This window comes from Pelecanus crispus, chromosome 21 (assembly GCF_030463565.1).
Source record: "Pelecanus crispus isolate bPelCri1 chromosome 21, bPelCri1.pri, whole genome shotgun sequence".
Taxonomy (NCBI): Eukaryota; Metazoa; Chordata; class Aves; order Pelecaniformes; family Pelecanidae; genus Pelecanus; species Pelecanus crispus.
The window spans coordinates 6,021,367-6,040,137 of record NC_134663.1 but is presented as its reverse complement, the minus strand read 5'-3'; the positions used below and the strand labels follow the sequence as shown (position 1 = coordinate 6,040,137).

General features: G+C 46.4%; 1 protein-coding gene across 1 annotated transcript; it reads right to left on the bottom strand.

Annotated features, from left to right (window-relative positions):
• Positions 1-794: 794 nt before the first annotated feature.
• Positions 795-10,416, bottom strand: ANXA4 (annexin A4). The gene is made up of 13 exons (XM_075724015.1): positions 10,377-10,416; positions 6,993-7,049; positions 5,971-6,046; positions 5,417-5,511; positions 5,024-5,137; positions 4,756-4,846; positions 4,140-4,219; positions 3,678-3,734; positions 3,126-3,219; positions 2,501-2,596; positions 1,998-2,056; positions 1,541-1,663; positions 795-1,274 (listed from the first exon to the last, which is right to left on the bottom strand). The coding sequence occupies exons 2-13, from the start codon at positions 6,993-6,995 to the stop codon at positions 1,215-1,217; spliced, it is 948 nt and encodes a 315-aa protein (XP_075580130.1). The 5' UTR covers positions 6,996-7,049; positions 10,377-10,416; the 3' UTR covers positions 795-1,214.
• Positions 10,417-18,771: the final 8,355 nt, after the last annotated feature.

The following is an 18,771-nucleotide window of genomic DNA, read 5'->3' as shown; positions in this document are numbered from 1 at the left end:
CCACCAAAATGAAGGAATGTATCTCCAATTACACAGAGAGCAAGAAAGAAATTATTTTCTTTGAGGCCGCAGAGGTATCTCTTATTCAAGCCAACAGTAGCCTAATTTAGAACATAACGAGGGACAGAATTGGGTGTAGGCCACATCGGTATTTGTGCCTTCAAATTCTAACCTCAGCGTGATGCCTTCAAAACAGGATTATATACCAACAGCTAAAAAAAATAAATTGCTAAGCCAAACAAGAACCACATTTTCGTAGTGAAAACAACGCTCGGCAGTTGTGTAGGGGCTGGGGGAAAAGTCTCTTCCAGAGGTTGGTGTGGACGTCCAAGTCAGGCATAGGCACAAAAACGGGACCCTCGATGGCAGCGTTACACAGGGCTCCAACCAGCAAGCGCTGGTGAGAGTCGGTGAGCTACCCCCGCGCGAGGCGTCCCAGCCTAAGGCATCGGGTAGCGCTGATGGGGTGCGGCTTTGGGGACAGGTCGTTCCTTAAAAGGCACCATTCTAAGGACATCACTTTATCCAGAGGAAGGGTCTGTAATATAACCCTGATGGTTTATACTCCCACGAGTCAAGGCAGGCAGACGAAGAATACAGGGCTGACCTGTAACCAGGGCAGCAAGCGTTTTTTCTGATGTCACCAGTGACATCTTCCCTACCTACAGATCTATAGACAACATAGGCATAAAGTGCAGCAAGGCTGTTAACGCTCCACGCAAACAGAGGGCGAGTTAAGATCTAAACATGCTTGTATTTTAGATGACTGATTTATTTATTTTTAATTATTTTAAATGTTTTAATTGTCTTGCAAAAACTGAAGCAAGCCTGCATTCTGCACTCTCCATGTATTGATGTATTAATTTTTCCCTGTGCAGCCTCTCACATTCTGCATCCAAGTTTGCTTCAGTTGCTAAGTTTTGCTGGTGAATGCAACAGCAAAGGGACAGCTTGTCAGGAAACAATTTAGCTTGTATGTATTTGGTTACGGCATTCTGTTTAAGACGGGCCTTAGTAGCCCATTAGACAAATGGGTGTTCCAAGCACAAAAGCGTATCAAAAGGGTCAACCGGAATGGCCATTATCTAACCAGAGCATTAACTAACCTAAGTCAATACTCATAGCAATTAATAAAATATTTGGGAAAAATAAAAAAGAAAGAAATCCTTATGATCAACCGCTTCCCGTCACCTGGGCAGTAGACCAGGCATCCTTTAATCCTCCCCGCCGCAGAGTCTGAGCAGAACTTTCCTATAGTCTCCTGAGCAGTCTCCCTAGAGAGAAAAGGAAAAAGGAACACGATTAGTTTTACAGCTCCATACAAGGCTGGATTCTTCCCAGCACATACAGTTTGTTGTAGGGTTTGTATCCTCTTTGACAATTTAAGAACTAAGAACATTCAGAACATTTTCAGTACATAAATATAAAGTCTCCTTAATTCCAGCTCCTCTAAAATACCCAATAGGTGTCAAGTGGGGACCTGCCTCCTTTAAGCTGCTCAGCAAATCCAGCTCTTTGCTTCTAACACTGAAAAGCTTACCTTAATGAAGGAGTGGAGGGATTTCCCGTACATGGTCAGGAATTCCCTTCTGATATCCAGCATATCTATTTCGGAGCGGGACACCATCACGCGGATCAGCGTGTTGTCATCTGTTCCCAAGCCCTAAAGAAATAAACCAACCACATACAATTACAAAGCCTTTTGGATAAATCAGTGACAGACACAAAGGTTTTATCACTGGGCCTTCTGTGGGATTTGTTCCTAATCGGGGCATTTTTGGATTAGCGGAGTGATCCCCTAGCAGCATGCTGCCGGGTAGAAATATTGCTCTGAGCTTCCTGAGGGAAGAGAGGTCCATATAAAAGCTCAGACTCCCCCCCCTGCAGTTAACAGCAGAGTTTCTCTTTAGCTAATGATTGCTGTCATGCTACTGACTCGAGCATGGAAAGGCAAGGGGAAACAAAAAAATAGCAATCTCACACCAAATGGTCTTTACCTTCATGGATTTATACAATCTTTCAGCAAAATAGGCAGGTTTATTTCGCATGCACTTTACTGTAAGGGAGACAAGAACAAGAGAATTAAGGTCAATAAAACTGAAGGAGAAGGTCTTCCAAACCTTTACAGCCCTTTCTCAGTGAAGGTGTTCATTCTGTAAAGATGCAATTCAGGGCCAAAAACCAGCAAGTGTAACGCAGACATCTAGTCAGTGACCTGCTCTAAATTGATGTCTCCATGCCCAGTGCACAGCAATATTTTCTTTAAGGTTTTCATGCTTCCTGGCAGCAAATGTCAGCTACCAAAGCATCGCTTGGGAAAGCAAACAATATCATAAAGCAGAGAGCTTTCTCACCCGACTGTATCTGCAAAGAGTAAACCACTGTGGCTTGCAAACATTATCTACCTCCTGAAGCTATGTAAACAGCCAGCCAGGGCAAGATACAGTATCTCTAATTATTTAATTACTTTGTAGACAAAGTTTAAAAGCAGGGCACTCACCCACAGCTAACAAAGCATCTTCGAGGTCTCCTGACATCTCGGATTTAATGCTGTCTGTGATGTCCTTATTAGCAATCCCTCTGTACGCATCAAAAACTAGGAGGAAGAGTCAGTGATACAAAGAGCGAGTGAGATGCTTCAGGGCATACAGTGCGTAAAGGATCCCTTTGCAAGATCAAGCTCCTCATACTCTGTATGAACATTGTGCCATTATTGTGACATTGTATGCTAAATCAGGGCTGTCCCACAGAAATAATTCGTTTTAATTATCAACTGTCTTGCTAATTGGCCTACCACTGCTGCTGGCATTTTCAAGAACTGCTAGTTAACGATGGCAGTTTAAATGCTTAGATGCATTAATGCTTAAATGCAGAGGCCCCAATGGGAGTCACACTTCATCATCTCCAATTTACAGGCTGGAGCAAGTTGTACTGATGTTTTTCTCCAGTCCCTTTTTGTCTCAGGAGGGAATAAAACGGTCTTTAAGAATTGAACGCAACTGGGCTCTAGGATACCTGCTGTCTCAGGAAGAGTTTACAATCAGTTAATGAACAAGTACAAAGCTCCTACAAAAGTATCGTCCTCAAACAAGGAAAAAAATCCAGGACACCGCAGAGGGCCCTACCTCTTAGTAGGTGGCATCTGTTCCGTGTACAGAGGATGGTCATAAATTGTACCTCATCTGTTCCCCATTTCTTCTCCCCAGCTTCATACAGGCACTTGAAGACATTATGAACAGACAAAGTACGGCTAATTGAGAAGAGCAGGCATACATGAGATTTTCACTTCCTTGGTGCTTGAGCAGTGCTGGCCTGTGGCTTGTCTAGATCACAGATATTTTCCAACAAATACTAACCAAGCACAGCAACTGCCAACTGAAATGCCATCTCCCCTCCCAAATACCCAGCTTGCCTAGAGACCTCTCACCGCAGAGTTGCAAAGGAGGCTAGAACCATTATCCCCATTTCACCGGTGGAGTCAGAGCAGTGAAGAGGCTTCTCTAAGGGTCAAAACTGAGACTAGAGCCCAGGTCTCCATCTAGGGTGCTGCTGTCAGCGTAGCTTCAGGCTTACTGCTCTACCTTGAAAAAAGCCTAGGTCTAGAAGAAGCAAGGATTCACCACGAGTCGCATGTACAAGAACAGACAATTCTTGCAAGGAAGCTAATTGCTACACACCTGAGCATCCTGCTGAGCAAGGGCATCATCCACATACGTTCCCTCATCTCTGTTTCCCTGCAGAGATACAAGGATGAAAAACTCATCTCATCAGAGCAACTAATGGAAGCAAGTCCTGCAAATTCCCCGTTCAAAACAAGTTACTGGAGATGCATAATGGAATCCTTAAAATAGAATAGTAGCTTACAAACACAGCAAAATATGGCCCAGATGTGATTTGTACTTCCTTTTGAAATGAGCAGCAGTCCACTTTAACTGGGCCATTTTAAAGACAGAACATGGCATTAATGCATACCCAGAGTCAGACTCCTCTCCCTGCAGAAGCTGGGTGTGAAATGCAGGTGAAGTGAAATGCAAGATAAGCGAAATAAAAGCCAGCCTGAAGCACCTCATCGCTGAAGTGAGAGGCATGTCCCTCAGCAACAGGAAGATTCACCTCCATTTCCCTTAGCCCGGACTTACCGTTGTGAGGGACACGAGGACTCTTCGAAACATGGAAGACGTGTCAGAGACAATGTCCTCCTCAAGGGTACAGCCGTATTCTAGCAAGAGTGTACACACACATATGACATCTGTTAGTAACAGGTCCACCACCTGGACACCGTTTGTCCACAACATTTGCAAGCCGTAAGGTAGGTAAGTATATAACTGTGCTCAGTGCTCTAAACATCATCGTAGCAGTCCAGCCGTCACATTTAGTGCCACAGGCCAAAATTAAGGAGCACAGCCAGTATAAAACTGGCAACAGATCCACACATGGACAGACATCCAACTGATAGACTGTCCTGGTTTCAGCTGGGATAGAGTTAATTTTCTTCCTAGAATAACCACCCCATCCCATTTCATTTACACCAATTCAATTTCTGGGTGAAATTCTAATCATCGAGGCTGTTAGCAGTCCTGCTCCTGACACCTGTTTGATTCAGAGGTTTTGTCTGGACAAATGGCAATAGTTGTATTGGCTGATTTGTCACACTTAAAGGCTAACAACCCCTCTCCTTCCTCTTCACATGTCCATGCATACACAGAAGTGACTTTTCAGACAGTATGGTAATGGCATGCAGTTTGCACTACATACGAAGTTTGTAGTTCTCGTTAATGCGCCGAATCTCTTCGTTTGTGCGAGAAGCCAGAATTTCAATCAGGCAACCTTCATCTGTTCCTGCACCCTAGGGAATTGCAAAGTCAAGGTCCAAGATTATAATGACAACTGTTTTAATGTGCAACTAGGATTTTTTTTAATTATATATAAGTTAATAATAATAATTTAATAATAAATATATAATTATGCCATACCATACGAAATTGACCAGAACTTAAGTAACATAAAAGGAAGATTTCCAAACCTTCAAAGCCCTCCTCAGTTCATGCACGTCGTACATGGTGGTAGGAGTCATCATACCAATGATCACCCTTTCAAAATTCCCACTCAGCTCAGACTTCAAGTCATCAATCAAATCCTAGAAGACAGAGATCGGAGAAAGGAGTGGGGAGAAGATACAGCCTTTGAGAACAGAAAGAACTCATTCATTGCTTTTCTTCATATTCCAACCCTCCTTGGATTAACAGTTGCTATGAAGTGAACAAGACCAAAATATACTTGGGCAGGGAAAGCTTGTGCTAACCTTGCTGTCGCAGAGACTAGGATGTTGTTCACATTTCACCCAAGTGATATAACCCCAAAATTGTCTGCATCTCCCACTTAAAGCCACAGTCACTAATCTCTGAAGATCACCTACCCTGCCAATACTGCTTTTATAGGTGATCAGAACTTGCTGACGTTGGGAAACGTTTAACTTGGTCAAGATCTCGATGATGGCATCTTCATCTGTGCCTGGAAGAAACCAAATGGAAACCAGTCAGGCTGCTTGCACAAGAACCAGAAGCATGCTCTGGTCTTGTCCAGAGCGTGCCATTAGCCATCTTCTATTCCTTACACAACCTGGTTCTCAGTGTCTTCTGTTTCTTGCACAACCCGGTTCTCAACAGCACTGGGGACTAGATCAACGTACAGAAGTGCCTCAACCCAGCCAGCAGCATGGCTGTGCCACACCGCAGGAGAGAAGAGCCTGACTAAGGATGTTTTTGTGGCCAAGACTTGGACTTCAAGTTGTGTTCAAGTCTCAGCCTGATCAAGCCGCTCGATTCCTTTTGGTGCCCTCACAGGGCCGTGGGGCAATGCAAATGGCTAGACTTCCCCTCTAACAAACCACCAGAAAAAACACTCCCAATGCTCTGGGGGGGGAAGAAAAAAAAAAAAAGATGGTTTAACAGTGGAGGGAGACCAACTTACCAAATCCCTTCATAGCCTTCCTTAGTGCCTGTGCTTCTTGCTCAGCACTGAAACTGGAGACCCCCTTGATTGTTGCCTAAACCCACAGGAGAGGAGTTATCAAAGGCAGACTCAAAGTGATACATACATACAAAAGAGTTGAATTAAAAAAAAAATAATTCAAAAGATGCAAACACAGTGACAGCAAGTAAAGTCCACCCACCAAACATGAGTGATTTTATATCAGGCTTCCATCCTACCCTAAAGAGAAACAGTTTGTTCTAGAGGGACTTCCCAGCCTCATAAGAAATCAGCCACAGGGACACAACTAAAAGGAGAAAGTATCTTCATATAGCTGCGCATGGAGTATCTGGTTTCCAATTAAATAATGGCAAGCAGCCTGACATCTCTGTTCAGTCCAGCTGGGGCTTCTTCCCAGCAGTTTTCCATGTAAATCACAGAAGAAGCTGCTCCCATCAAAGTGCTATTCCTGACTTCTCTAAGAGCAGCCAAGGACCATCATTCTGTAAAATAACGCACCAGGAAGCGCAGTGTTTTGCTCAAAACAGCAATTCACAAACAGGTTTCTCCTACCTCCTGTCCAGTGCCATTTCTCTGGGACTACACTGTCTTGTACAAAGCTCTCCCTGATCCCATGAAAACCATCAGAAAAACACTGCTTAACATTCATGTAGGTTAGGCTTTCTGAAACAGGCACAGGGATAACTACCATATAGATGGCTACCTGGTAGGTTGAACCTGGAAAGAGTAACATGCCCAGGAAGTTTAGCTGGATAAATTCATGCTCTTTGAAGTAATATCTGATCAGATTTTCCATTAACTCCCAAAGTGGAAAAGCCTGTACACGTGGGTCATTCTCCTCTAGTATGAGGAAGCAGAGAAGCGATAAACTCGCCCCCCATAAAGGGACAGATATTCACAGTGTTCTTCCTGCTGTGTCCTTATCTGAGCTACGCTTCCCATGTTTATCTGATCAGAGCAAACGCTTGGCACAGCATGGTACAGAAAACATGCACACTCACCATCGCTCTCGTATTTGGTCAATCTGTTATTGTCCAAGTCCCCAGGCAGCTAGACAACTGTAACAAAAGAGGCAGTGTTAGTTCTCTAGCAGATAATTAGCAGAATATACCTACCCTTGCCAGTTAATGGTTAATTTCTCTGAGGACTAAAAGCAACACCTGAACAGCCCTACTGAACTGATAGCAGCATCCCTGAATTTCCAGTCCTGCTTTGTACTGAACGCACAAAGGCTGGCTCGCAACAGCGTGGGGCCAGGGTGCGCGCCCTGCCTGAAAGAGGGATGTGGTGCACAAGCAGGTGATTAGCGCGAGGAATTTAAGAAATTTCTTTTCTATTGCTAGCGTGACTGGCTGTCACACTACAAGGAGAAGCAGACAATGTTGCCCTGGGAGCAAAGAAGAGAGACTTGATTCCCATGCCCTTCCAAACACATGGCTTTGACCTTGCCAGGTGAGAGCCTGAGGGTGGATTAGGGTGAGGGTGCCTGCACAGCCCTAACAGCCTTCACAGATACTCCCTGGGAGGCAGAGACAATATCGAGGTGTAGATGAGCATGCAAAGGATAACCTCACTCAAGGACTGGGACAGGACAATTATTTTCCCTCTTACTTAAAAGCTGCTGTATTCAACATCTCCTCAGTTGGTGCAATGTGTAATTCCTTGTAGGACTGCAGTTTTAACTGACTGTTAAAGCTCTCAAAAAAAAGAGAAATCTTACTTGCCATCTCCCCCGGGGTTTTTTTCTGCTCATAATTTTGTTTTGATGCATAGGGCCTACACAGGAACATACCCAAAGTATTTTCCCATATCCCTGGTCATTGGGCAGGATGTCAAGTACTAGGACAAGGTGCACTTCCATGCAACTCAAGTTCAACACAGCATGAGCTGAAGTTCTTGCATTAAAGCCCTTAAGTAGAAGCAGTGATGCCAGTGGCTGACAACATCTCTCCTTAATCCTGCTCACGGTGCTTAGTAGCTGCTATCAATGAGCCCAGACGGTTGTGCAAGAACAGGAGTGTCTTTGCTCATGCTTCACATGACTCTTACAAATCCGGAATGCTGTCAGAGGGTGCTGTTCAGGCAAGTTAAGTCTCAGTGTGACATTTGCCATAGATGTGTTACTCACGGGCCCTCCCGAGTGCTCTCCAGGTCATCTGTACATTACTACACCCTGTGCAATCAGGCAACATATGGAAAATTATTAGTGTTGAGTTTGCTGCCTTTCATTTGATTATAGATTTGAGTAGTCAAATTATGACCTAGACCTCAGAAAAGTCATCTTTGCTCTTCTCTAATGTTTTACAAAAATGTAAAGCCAGGTTTATTTGCTTTAACAAGACACTAAATAATGGCTTCAAATTTCACAGATGTTTTTCTGATGCAGTTTTACCATTCCGTTGGTTTGTGCACAGAAGCAGGAATATTAGATGGGCTGGTTTAGCAAGTCAATGAGAGGGCAAAGGAAATGTCAATAAACAAGGAAAAGAAGGTGGGAGGCAGAAAAATTCTGAGCGCAAAAGAGCTGGCAGAAAGAAACCAAAACATGAGGAAAGGATGCGTGTACTGGATTCAGGGCAAATGCTCCTGCAATATCAAATTACAACAGAAATGTCACATTGAATATGGACTGTAAGATTCTAGTTTCTTCATCCAGCTAAACCCGGGGCTATAAAGAGCAGAGCACTGCAAAAGGCAGCGGTGCTAACCCCACTGCGCAATCTGCAAATGCTGTTTTGTTCCCAGTATATTTCTGTGCGTGGTGCCACAAGAAACGAGCCACTGAAGTTGCAGGTGGAAGCGCTCAGCAGTTCAACCAGGTTCTCCAGCAATGGTCCCTGCCCCTGTAACCCTCTTGCTCCCTTTCACAGGTGAAGGCGTCTCCATGAACTGCTCAGGATGGGGCATTAGATGAATAAAACTCTCCCAGTCACACCCTTTGCTAGCAGGGAGAGAAAGGAATTGCTCAATCAGATTTGTCAGTGCTCTGCAGCTTAACACAGTTCCTGGCCTGCAGCTCAAACGGGGAAAAACAGCTTCAGGATAGGAGCAACATTTAAGTCCGTGTTTTGAAGAATGAAACTATGCGTGCAAGAAGTCAGCTAGCAAGTGCTAAGGTGCTGATCCCTGTCCTGATGCCATTTGCTTCATCCCAGAATAAAGGCCTGAGCTAGCTGATACAGTAAACCTGGCTTAGAACAGGCTCAAAACACTGTGGCCAGATGACAGAGTGCAGGTGTACGAGGCATCCCTCCCATTATTCAAATTTTTTCCATGGATGACCTTCAGGCAGTTTTAAGTCTGCATCAATGTCCTCTAAAAGCTGAATCCAGAATAAACTTCAATTATCGGAAAACAGCTGAAACTATCATGTGTGCTGGCCAATTCAAACCTAGGCTTCCTCTGAATCAAGTTTTCCTGACTGTGCACAGAGCACACAGCTCCCAGCAAGCAAAGCTGCCAACAGCTTAACAGGATATAAACACCGGCTTTTTCTTCCCCAAGTTTGAGCTCACAGACACGTTGCCTGTCCTACACCTAGGACCTGGAATGGCACACCACCGTTTTGTGATCCAGTCCATTGCAAGGCAAACACTGGACTTGTTTGACTAGTTCTTTCATTTGGTACACATTTACTCGAACGCAAACCCACACCCTGCGCCAGATCAGCTTTTCCATGGCTCTGCCACCGCCAGCTGTTTCCAGCGTGCTGGATCCAGCCTGCTCCCTCTGCAGCTGGCTGTGCTTCAGGGAGGAGTGCCCTGGGGTGGGTCTGGGGCTCATAGCAGGGGGCTGACCCTGATCCCAGCCTGATTTGCAGCTTGGGAAAAGAATGCCCTTCTGCTGGCAAGCCTTGAGCCAGCTGAAATATCCCAGCATGTCCCACATGATGACCTTTGCTTGGCCACTGCCCTCAAAAGGAATAAAAATATAATACTGAGTTAGCAGAGCCTTGCACTCCTCACTTCAGCCTGTGCACCCACCCAAAGCCACTTCACAAGCCCCCTGCTGTGCCCTCCACACTCCAGCATCCAGCGGGGAGGACATGCCAGCTTGGCCACAGGGCACGGCAGAAATCAGAAGAAAAACCTGCACTCCCTGTGCCTGGGGAGAGTCAGCCATCTTCCTCCCTCCCACAGCCCGCCTCCCCGTCCTTCCTCACCCCAGACCTCCACCCTCCAGGGCTGCCCCAATGCCCTAATGCCTTGGCATCGTGGCCCCGAGGGGCATCCGCCCAGCCAAGCGCCGTCCCGCTTCCGTACAGCCGCGCTACCAGCCGCTGCGGTCCGGCAAGCAGGGACGGCGCTTGGCATCTTCCCAGGCACCTCTAGCCACGCGACCCCTTCCCCTGCCAAAGGGGACCCCCCGGTTAGTTTGGCACTCACCTGCTGTCCCAAGTGGGTGCCTTGGCAGGGATGGGGAGAGCTTTCCTCAGCTCGCCCTGGATGGCAAAGTCCCCGCCCTGGAGCGGGGTGGGACTTGCTGGCGCAAAGCAGCTTTTCTCCAACGCCTGACTGGAAGGCAACCCAGCCCTGCTCCCCTCCTCTGCCCTTCCGTAAACAGTTGGTTGTAATCCAGAGCAGGGAGAGATTCCCCAGGGAGCCTCACGTGCATTTAGGAAATGCGCATTTGGGGTTACACAGAGGCCCTTGCAAGTAAAGCTGGCCTGGCAGGCTCAGATGGCTTCCACGCTCCCCAGCATTGCCTGTAAAATCTCTGGGAACAGAAGGTCTCCCTGACTGCAGCCCGAGCGCGCAGCCAGCATCTGATGTCTCGCTTTATGCTGTCGTGTAAAAGGGCAGACCTAAGGGGGGAGCGAGGGGGACGACGCGTGGAGCGCGCAGGCTGCAGCGGCCTTGAGCAAGAAGTCCTGTTCCTCTGTTCCTGTTCCCTGTTCCTCCCCCGTGTTGTTTGTGGGGATTTCTTACCTGTATTGCGTCTCCTTTGCTCCCACAGCACCGCTCCAGGTCTTCAGCATCGTTTCCCCTTGTCTAAGAACTTTGCGTCACAAACAGCCATGATTTCTGTAAGAATGATTATTTTCATAAAGATGATTTTTTTTGCCCCAATAAATGGCACCACCCTCAAGTCAAAACACTTCAGGCGAAGGGACTTCAGTTTTACCCCGATGTGACACTGCCAGGGTCAGCCTTGGACAAGATCATGAGGCTAACAGAGGGAAATCAGCCTTGCAATGTTACGTGTCTTGTCTTCACTGTGTTTACCCTCAGGGACTTTGGTCTCCTCTGATGCCAAAAGTACAGTCATGACAACGGGTAAATCAACCTTCTCAGGTTCTTTTTTCCAGCTCGTACGACAGTTGTATCTCATCCCTGTGCCTCTTTGCACATGCTCTTTTGCTGGAAGAGACCTAAATTTAGCAGCTGGGATGAATGCAGGCTGTGCTCCAGTGAGCATGTCTGTGCAGCTGGCTTATTATAGCTCCTACTGCAGCTCAATCTCTCAAAAACAACCCCACAGCGGCCAGCCAGCCAGCATCTACTCGCTCCCTGCTGATGTGGGGAAACATTGAACAGAGGGTAGCAGAAAAACAGGGTTCAAGCCACAAGCACTCTCCTTTGCCATTGCAGAGTCTCTTTCCTTGCAAAATCTGGCACTTTACCCCAACCAGGATTTAGTGTGGACTAGTACGTATTATCAACAGTCACTAAGGAGACACTCTTCTCTTTCCTACGTCTGTTAAAATTTCCATTCTCATCCCTTCCTCTCACGTCAGCTGTCTCCTGCTCTGGGCCCGTACCCACTCATTTTAATCCACCAGCAGGAGAACTGCTGTGTTTCTCCATCTTATATTGCCTCTGACTTTTTTTAGCCTCTGTATTTTCAAAAGCTTCATTCTTCTGTTTGCTTTCCAGCCTTTTCAACCCCAAGGACTGGATGGCTCTGACACTTAGGTCAATGGTATATGCAACAGTAATTATTCAAGACAATAAGTTATTAATCTTTTCTGGAAGTTATTTATCCTTTAAATATTGCACAAATCCTGCCATTCATGATTTGCATAAGTTAACCTTTTCTTTCCCCCTGGGAGATGCTCCAAGTAGGGAGGAATACTTGAAGATGCAGGGTGTTTGCATGCGTGGTTTTGGCCATCTAGAATTAGTCATGTAAGTGTAGTCCATTTGGAAGCCAGATCCTGACCCGACACACAGCCGAGTGCCCTATGATCTTGGCTGGTTATGGATGCTGGCTCTGTAGCCATCCGATTCAGACAATCATGATTATTTGGACCAGAAAGGAAAAAAAATACAGAGTACAACAGCTTCTGACCATGCTGAGAGTTAGCTGAGCTTCTCTGCAAGGTGGATGGCAGGACAGGGGATTTGGGGCAATGGTTGTCTGAACCCTGTTGTACCTTGCTACAGGAGCTGCTCCCTTCAGGAAGGTGAGGGGTGGTTGCTGCAGGAGAAATTTCCTATCTAAGGTTCAGGAGACAAAGCTTTGTCTCTCCAGGAGCCCTTCGTCTAGGGTCTGCTCAGCTTTCAGCATGTTGTCTTCATCTCTTAAAGGATGGAAAGGCTATGGCTATCCTTAAATATCTCCAGCCCGAAGCACTGTCTAGCATAGCTTTACTGTCCTCCCATCAAAAGAGGGACAGTAACAGACAAGCCCGCAGTTCCTATCCGTGTATAGTAAGTGACAAAGTACCTTGCTTTTCACCGATATTTCCTGTCTGTCCCATCGATTATTTTAAACCCCCCTGCTATAAAGCTCTCAAAATACCCGGACTTTACTCAGTTGCATACCTGCTCTGTATTCCCACTCCATCCTGCTGTTCTCCCTGTTCTCTACAAAAGACATAATAAAAATTAAAGGTCACAGAAAGACAGGGCAGTGTGCATTGAGTAAATAAACTGAGCTCAAGCAGCCAGCCTGTTAAGCAGGAGGTATTTATTCTAGGTCCCACAATGAGAACAGAGCTGAACCGCTTGGAAAATGGCAGCATTTGTGTTTTTGCCCCAAGGACCTGGCTTTTTAAATTTGCACCTCAAAGAGTAGAGGAGCCTAGTGCTGGAAGGAGAGATTTTCAGTGTGTCATTTGGTTAACAGGTACCTGTCCCTAGCTTTGGAGAAACAGCTTCGCCTCATTCACTGAGGTCCAAGTCCTGGCACTAAGTCCTCAGCCAGTCGCCCGCAGATTTAAGTGGGGGCCAGAATTTGGCCCTTTGGGGATTATGCAGGAAGTTCATAAGGGAATGCTCAGTTTGATACCTCAGCACCAGCAGTTTGTAATCCACAACCCCTGAAAATGGGGTTATTGAACTGTTGCGCAAGTGCTGTCGGAGCTGCGTTGCAATGCTGCAGCTCAGTTAGGCTGCTGTCTCCATAGCAGCGGGTAGCCAGGGTTAGGGTGGAGGCTGCAAGCCAGCGCTTGCTTGTCTAAATCACGGATTTTCATGTGCTCGTAAGAGGGTAAAGAACTCTCACGTTCTACGTATTAATGTCAGATTAATCACAAAGATAACTGCAGATATTAGGACTCACTACAGAGATGTAGGGGTACGTTTGACACTTAGAGCAAGCATGTCTCCTTACCTCCAGTTCAGCATTGCGTAAGATGAAATGTCCTTTTCCACACATCAGGGGCAGCCTTGGTGCAGAAACAGCGGTGTTTTGGGGAAGACCCTAGGAAGAGCCAGCCTGAAGCTTTTGTTCCATTATTTGAGCAAAGCCCTTTTAACACACAGAGAGGAAGGAAAGTGATAAACACACTCCCAGAAATGGGTAAGCAGTGTTTATTTGAGGTGGGAAGACTGAAATATTCCAATTCACGTAAGAAATCAAACTGTTCTTGGCTCTTTGTTACTTACCATAACCATTAGAAACACTGCTTTTGCACAGTCAGTATCGCCAGGGGAATGTGCAGCACTCCAACCCCTCAGCAATCCAGACAGGACCTCACAAAGCCCTGAGCAGAGCGTACCAGTACCGCTGCGCGGGTCAAGGGCTCTCTGGATAGACCCGTGTTGATTACACAAACATCCCGTAAGGCCAGGAGGGAACAGGGGAGCAGAACTGATTTGAAAATATCCCTCTAACCTAAAGTGCATTTAAAACAAGAGACCACTTAGACATGGTGGCCTACATGACTTAGAAAATAAACTATAAGGGGAGCGAGCAGTGAAAAAGCCAGGAGCCAAACTCCACATTTCAAGTGTGCTTCAACTACAAGATTTTTAAGACAGGGATGCTTGCATGTTCTGCAGGCAGGCACACAAGAGGAAATCCTGGATGCTATTACAATTTATAACAGTGACAACTATAACAGTGTCTGGGGTGCTACCGCACTCACTGCTTTCCACGCTGCTGTCCCGCGGCATATGCTGTGTTGACACTGTCTCAGGAATACCCACGCACTCTGCCTTTCTCTTACAGAGAAACTTAAGGCTGCACTTGGCCATGAGCCCAGCCTACTGCTTTCTTTTATTAACTAAAGCTATAAACAGCAGGGAAGGCAAACAGTCCCGGGCCATTGGTTGTTTGAGAGCTTCGGCGGCTGCCTGCGTTCATGAATGCCATCCAAAGCGGGACTGGAGTCAGCAAGCAGCTCTCTAGGGGGGCTGTGAAGATGGTTAGGCACTTGTGGGGTGCCACTCTTCCCTTCAAAAGAGCCCCTTGCAGTCATACAAGTTGTCACTTGCTCTTGATCCTAGTTGCTTGTGTTATTTCACCTTCTACTGCTCAAACTGTGGGGAAAACAGGCCAGCTTTAACATCCCCAGCAGAGCTTAAGGCACGGGCTGTGGCAGAAGACGCACGGGAATCTGCACGTGATCTAGGGTTGCCTGGCCTCGATGAGCCATTCCCTTTACTTGCCGGGAAGACATCAGCTAAGGTGGATGCAACGCAATCAGATCTGCAGCGCTTGCCATGGTATAGCTTATTTACATCAAGGACAAGAGATGGGCTAGACCACTATAATTGCATTCACATTACAGTTTGTACAAATACAGTAACTCTGCCTCAAACAACCCCCCGCTATCAAGACTAACTGATATAATTTAAACCTCAGGCCTTAGGGCATTTGCCAGCTCCGTGGAGAGATATGCAGTCAGGGAAACTCCTAACGCTCCTGTGGAAGCTATATATCATTTGTGGTACAGCCTAAATCCTCCTTCCCCAAAGCTGCAGGCTATGAACTGCTACACCATTGCTTCCAGCAGCCTTAAATGCATTATCAAACCTAAATTTCATTTAATGGGCTTAATGAATATTTACTTCAATTAGCATACATATAGTTCTGAGGAGGAAATGAGTAGCTTTCATTTTTTTTTTTCCCCTTCTTAATTAATATCTGTCTCTATGTAGTTTTATCTTACTTAGCCGCTCCATAATTTGGCTATAACCCAGCTCTAGGGGACAGAAACAGAGCTATGAGTGCCCAGCTAAGGGGGACTTATAAGGCACACATGTATTTATTCCTTCATGGAAATATGGTAGAAACTCACTGGCTGATACAGCCCTTGGAGTGGGGAAAACACATTAAGCATCATAGTATGATGTATCTAGTGCTAAAACGCACCAAGAGCGGGGCTGCTCTACAAGAGAGGAGAAGCTAGGAGCAAAGGGTGCCAGTAAGCCTGCCAACAGCACCCAGTCCTGCCGTGCCTAAAGAGAGAGGGGCACTTACCAGCTTCAGCAACTGCCCAGCAATCATGAGGCAAAGCAAGTCCACAGCCTACCCAGGAAACCCAGTTAGAAACACCAGGAAACAGCAGCACTTACAACACAAGCCCAGAGCTCACCCGGCAAAGCCAAAAGAACCCCAGCCAGGACTAGCCTACGACCGCCTCAAGCAAAGAGCGAGCCTGCGCTTTAATGGGGGTCACGGATGAGCAAAGGGTGCTGGCTAGAGGCCAGGTGAGAGTGCTTGGGGCAATGAAAGCCGGAGGGCACACTCAGGACCCCGCCACCTAAAACACAACCCAGAAATCCCTTGTCAGTGAGAACCCAATCTGCAAATTTCTCTTAGCGTAACGATACCTGCTTTAAACAACAGCACGTATTTGCAGTGCAAAATCATGCTCCTTGAGAAACTTGGCTCTTTTTGACTTGGTGGTCAATCCTATTGAGGCACGCAGTGTCAATGCACGCTATGCACAGTATTGCATCGAACATGCACGAGCCTACAGATCTCAATCAGCTCAATTAATTCCATGTGTATCTATTCTATACATAGGCCCTGAGTGCCGTTACCACTGATACAAGATGTTGGCTTCTAGCTGTGGGAGGTGCAGCGGTTGCTGGAGCTAGTGAGTGCGTCTTACAAGGGCAAACAGGAGTATATAAGAGGTAGGAACTTTTAATTTTTAAACAGGTAAAATATAGATATGAGTTTTGGAGTTGTCTTTTTGTTCCTCTGCAGAGCTCTGGACCTAGCTGAATTAGTAGCTATATGCTTGAGAGTTAACTTTTTCTTGGGGGTAGTGTAGAAAAGCGATGGCTTTTCTGGTCATACTAGCAGTGCTTGTGGGCCACTGCTATACACTTAAAATAAATCCCTGGATTCTAGAAAACATGGGGAAAGAGATGGATAGAATAGTGGCTCTAATACTCTTTAGCTGGTGAGAATTTTGACAGAAATTTTTGCAGTAAATGTGTGTGGTTAAGGGAACATACTTATCAAGATAAAAATAAGCGGATGAGATGACTTACTTATTATGCACTGACTACAGGAAAACATGACCATTACTTTGTTGCCCCTGGATAGGTATTTGTAACCAAGCACAGAAAGCTCTGCAGGCTCTTTTCTACCTTGTTGCCACTTCTGGAAATGCCCAGAAGAGGTCAGTGTGCCCTCGCTTTTAGGTTAATCGCGTGAAACCTTTCCAAACGTATGTTTTGATTTAGAAAATGCTGAGCTGTCTGGAAAGTTTGATCAAGAGGGATGCAGCTGTCTTAATGTGCTTCTTCCTGGGGATTTGGATGCATTTTCTTAGCAGCACAGGGGAACCAGGGATCAGGGAGCCAATATGCAGGCAAACAGCCCTGCTGACCACATCATCGGGACTTGGGTATTTTAAACCTAGCGTCATGGGATTTTAACAGCTAAAACGTGGTGTTTAGGATTGACGGTATTAGTCAGACTGAGGTTTCTCGCTGCGGTGGGACAAATCTATGAGCACCCTGGAGTTGCTCCAGGCTAACACAGGAGCAGTGCTAGACCATGTCTCTGCCGGCAATCACTGATTAGCTTTTTCACTTAGAGAGAACTGAGCCTGAAAGCTTTGATCCCTATGAAGGTCACTGCGATTGCAGCAGTGCAGCCGAGCCTCGTGCCTTCTGGAATAAGGAATATCATCAGCATCTGCAACTGAGGATTGGCTTCTGCTGTGCTTTTGCTCCCCAAAATGGTTGCCGACAGAGTTTGTGCGCCTGTGGGCAGAACATCAGGGCGCCATAGTTGTACGTGGGTCTGACACTTGTCTGCATTATACATCAGCGCTCCCAGGTACATTTTAAAAAAAAGTACTTCTCAGTGCCTAGTTAGGATGTTCAGCAGTGCATCTGCAAGCTCTCTGCATGGCATTAGGCTTTATCTTTAGTTGGAAATGAGTCATTTCCCTGTACTGTGCAGAGATGCCCAATTTCCTTGGAAATTGTTTGGTTCTGCAGAGTCCCCAGAAATCAGTGATTATTGGACTCTTTTTGCACTGGGTGTTTTACCTCAGTCTTAATAGATGCCTGGGGATGTTTCACAGGTTAGGGTAATCAACAAAAAAATAAAATAAAACATTGATAGAAGCAACTGAGACTTTACCCACCTCATATTTAATCTGAAGGGCAAGTGAACCTTCTGTATTGACCAGTGGCAACTCATCATATAGCCCCAAACCACAGCTGTTTAATGAAGATTAAAGCCTGTTAAATGAAGAAGGGCTGCTTTCACCCTTGTGTCAGCTGACTGGCTGCGGTGATTGCAGTTCCAGCCATGCGGACTTAGGGCGTCTTGTACATGGCACTTGGAAATGAGGTGCAAGTAGGAGCTGCTCTGCAGCACCCTACAAACTATGGGTGGATGATGGCGGTCAAGGAGGACTTTGAGGTCTGCAGGGTGGGCTTGTAGACCCTTAGCTGCAAGAACTGCTCAGAACAAGGATGATGGAAGTGTAGCATTAGCCATAAGGAGGAGGCACTACAGCTCAGCAGAAAAGCAACTGTCCAGTGATGCACTTTTAGATCTGTGCATCCAACATGCTAAATATTATCACCAGCGATTCTACTTGCCTGTTCTGAGAGCCGTATGCATCTTAAAAATCTTCAAGCATTGGGGGAAAAACAATTAGGTCCGTTTACAACATGCTGATCCAGTCTTGTTGGCATTGCTGTGAGCCTGTGCCCAAAAGCCAGCCCATTCGAGCAAGGTAGCGATGCAGGAAAAAGAAAAAGGGCTGTGCAAAGGGTAAGCATTTTTGCCATCCCACAGTAACCAGGGCCTGCCTAGCCTCTCCGCTTGGGACAGGAGCTTGTCAGCAGGACGGCTGTAGTTATTACCGTAATACAGGAAATAATAGTCATCGGGAAAACACGAGCATGCTCTGGTTTCCTCTTCTGCCCCGGTCGGAGGGGAGGAAGGAGAGCGGTGCTGTCATGGAGGCATTCCTCTGGCAGCCACGTGCTCCTCGGGGTTTTGTATTCTGGGTGGCAGGCTGGGAAAACCAATTTTTGCCATTTTAATGTTTCCCTCTGCTGTTTGAAATCCCAGCTCTGGCCTTCCCTGTTAACGCGTGTGGAAAGGAGAGGAGCCAGCTGCTGCAGA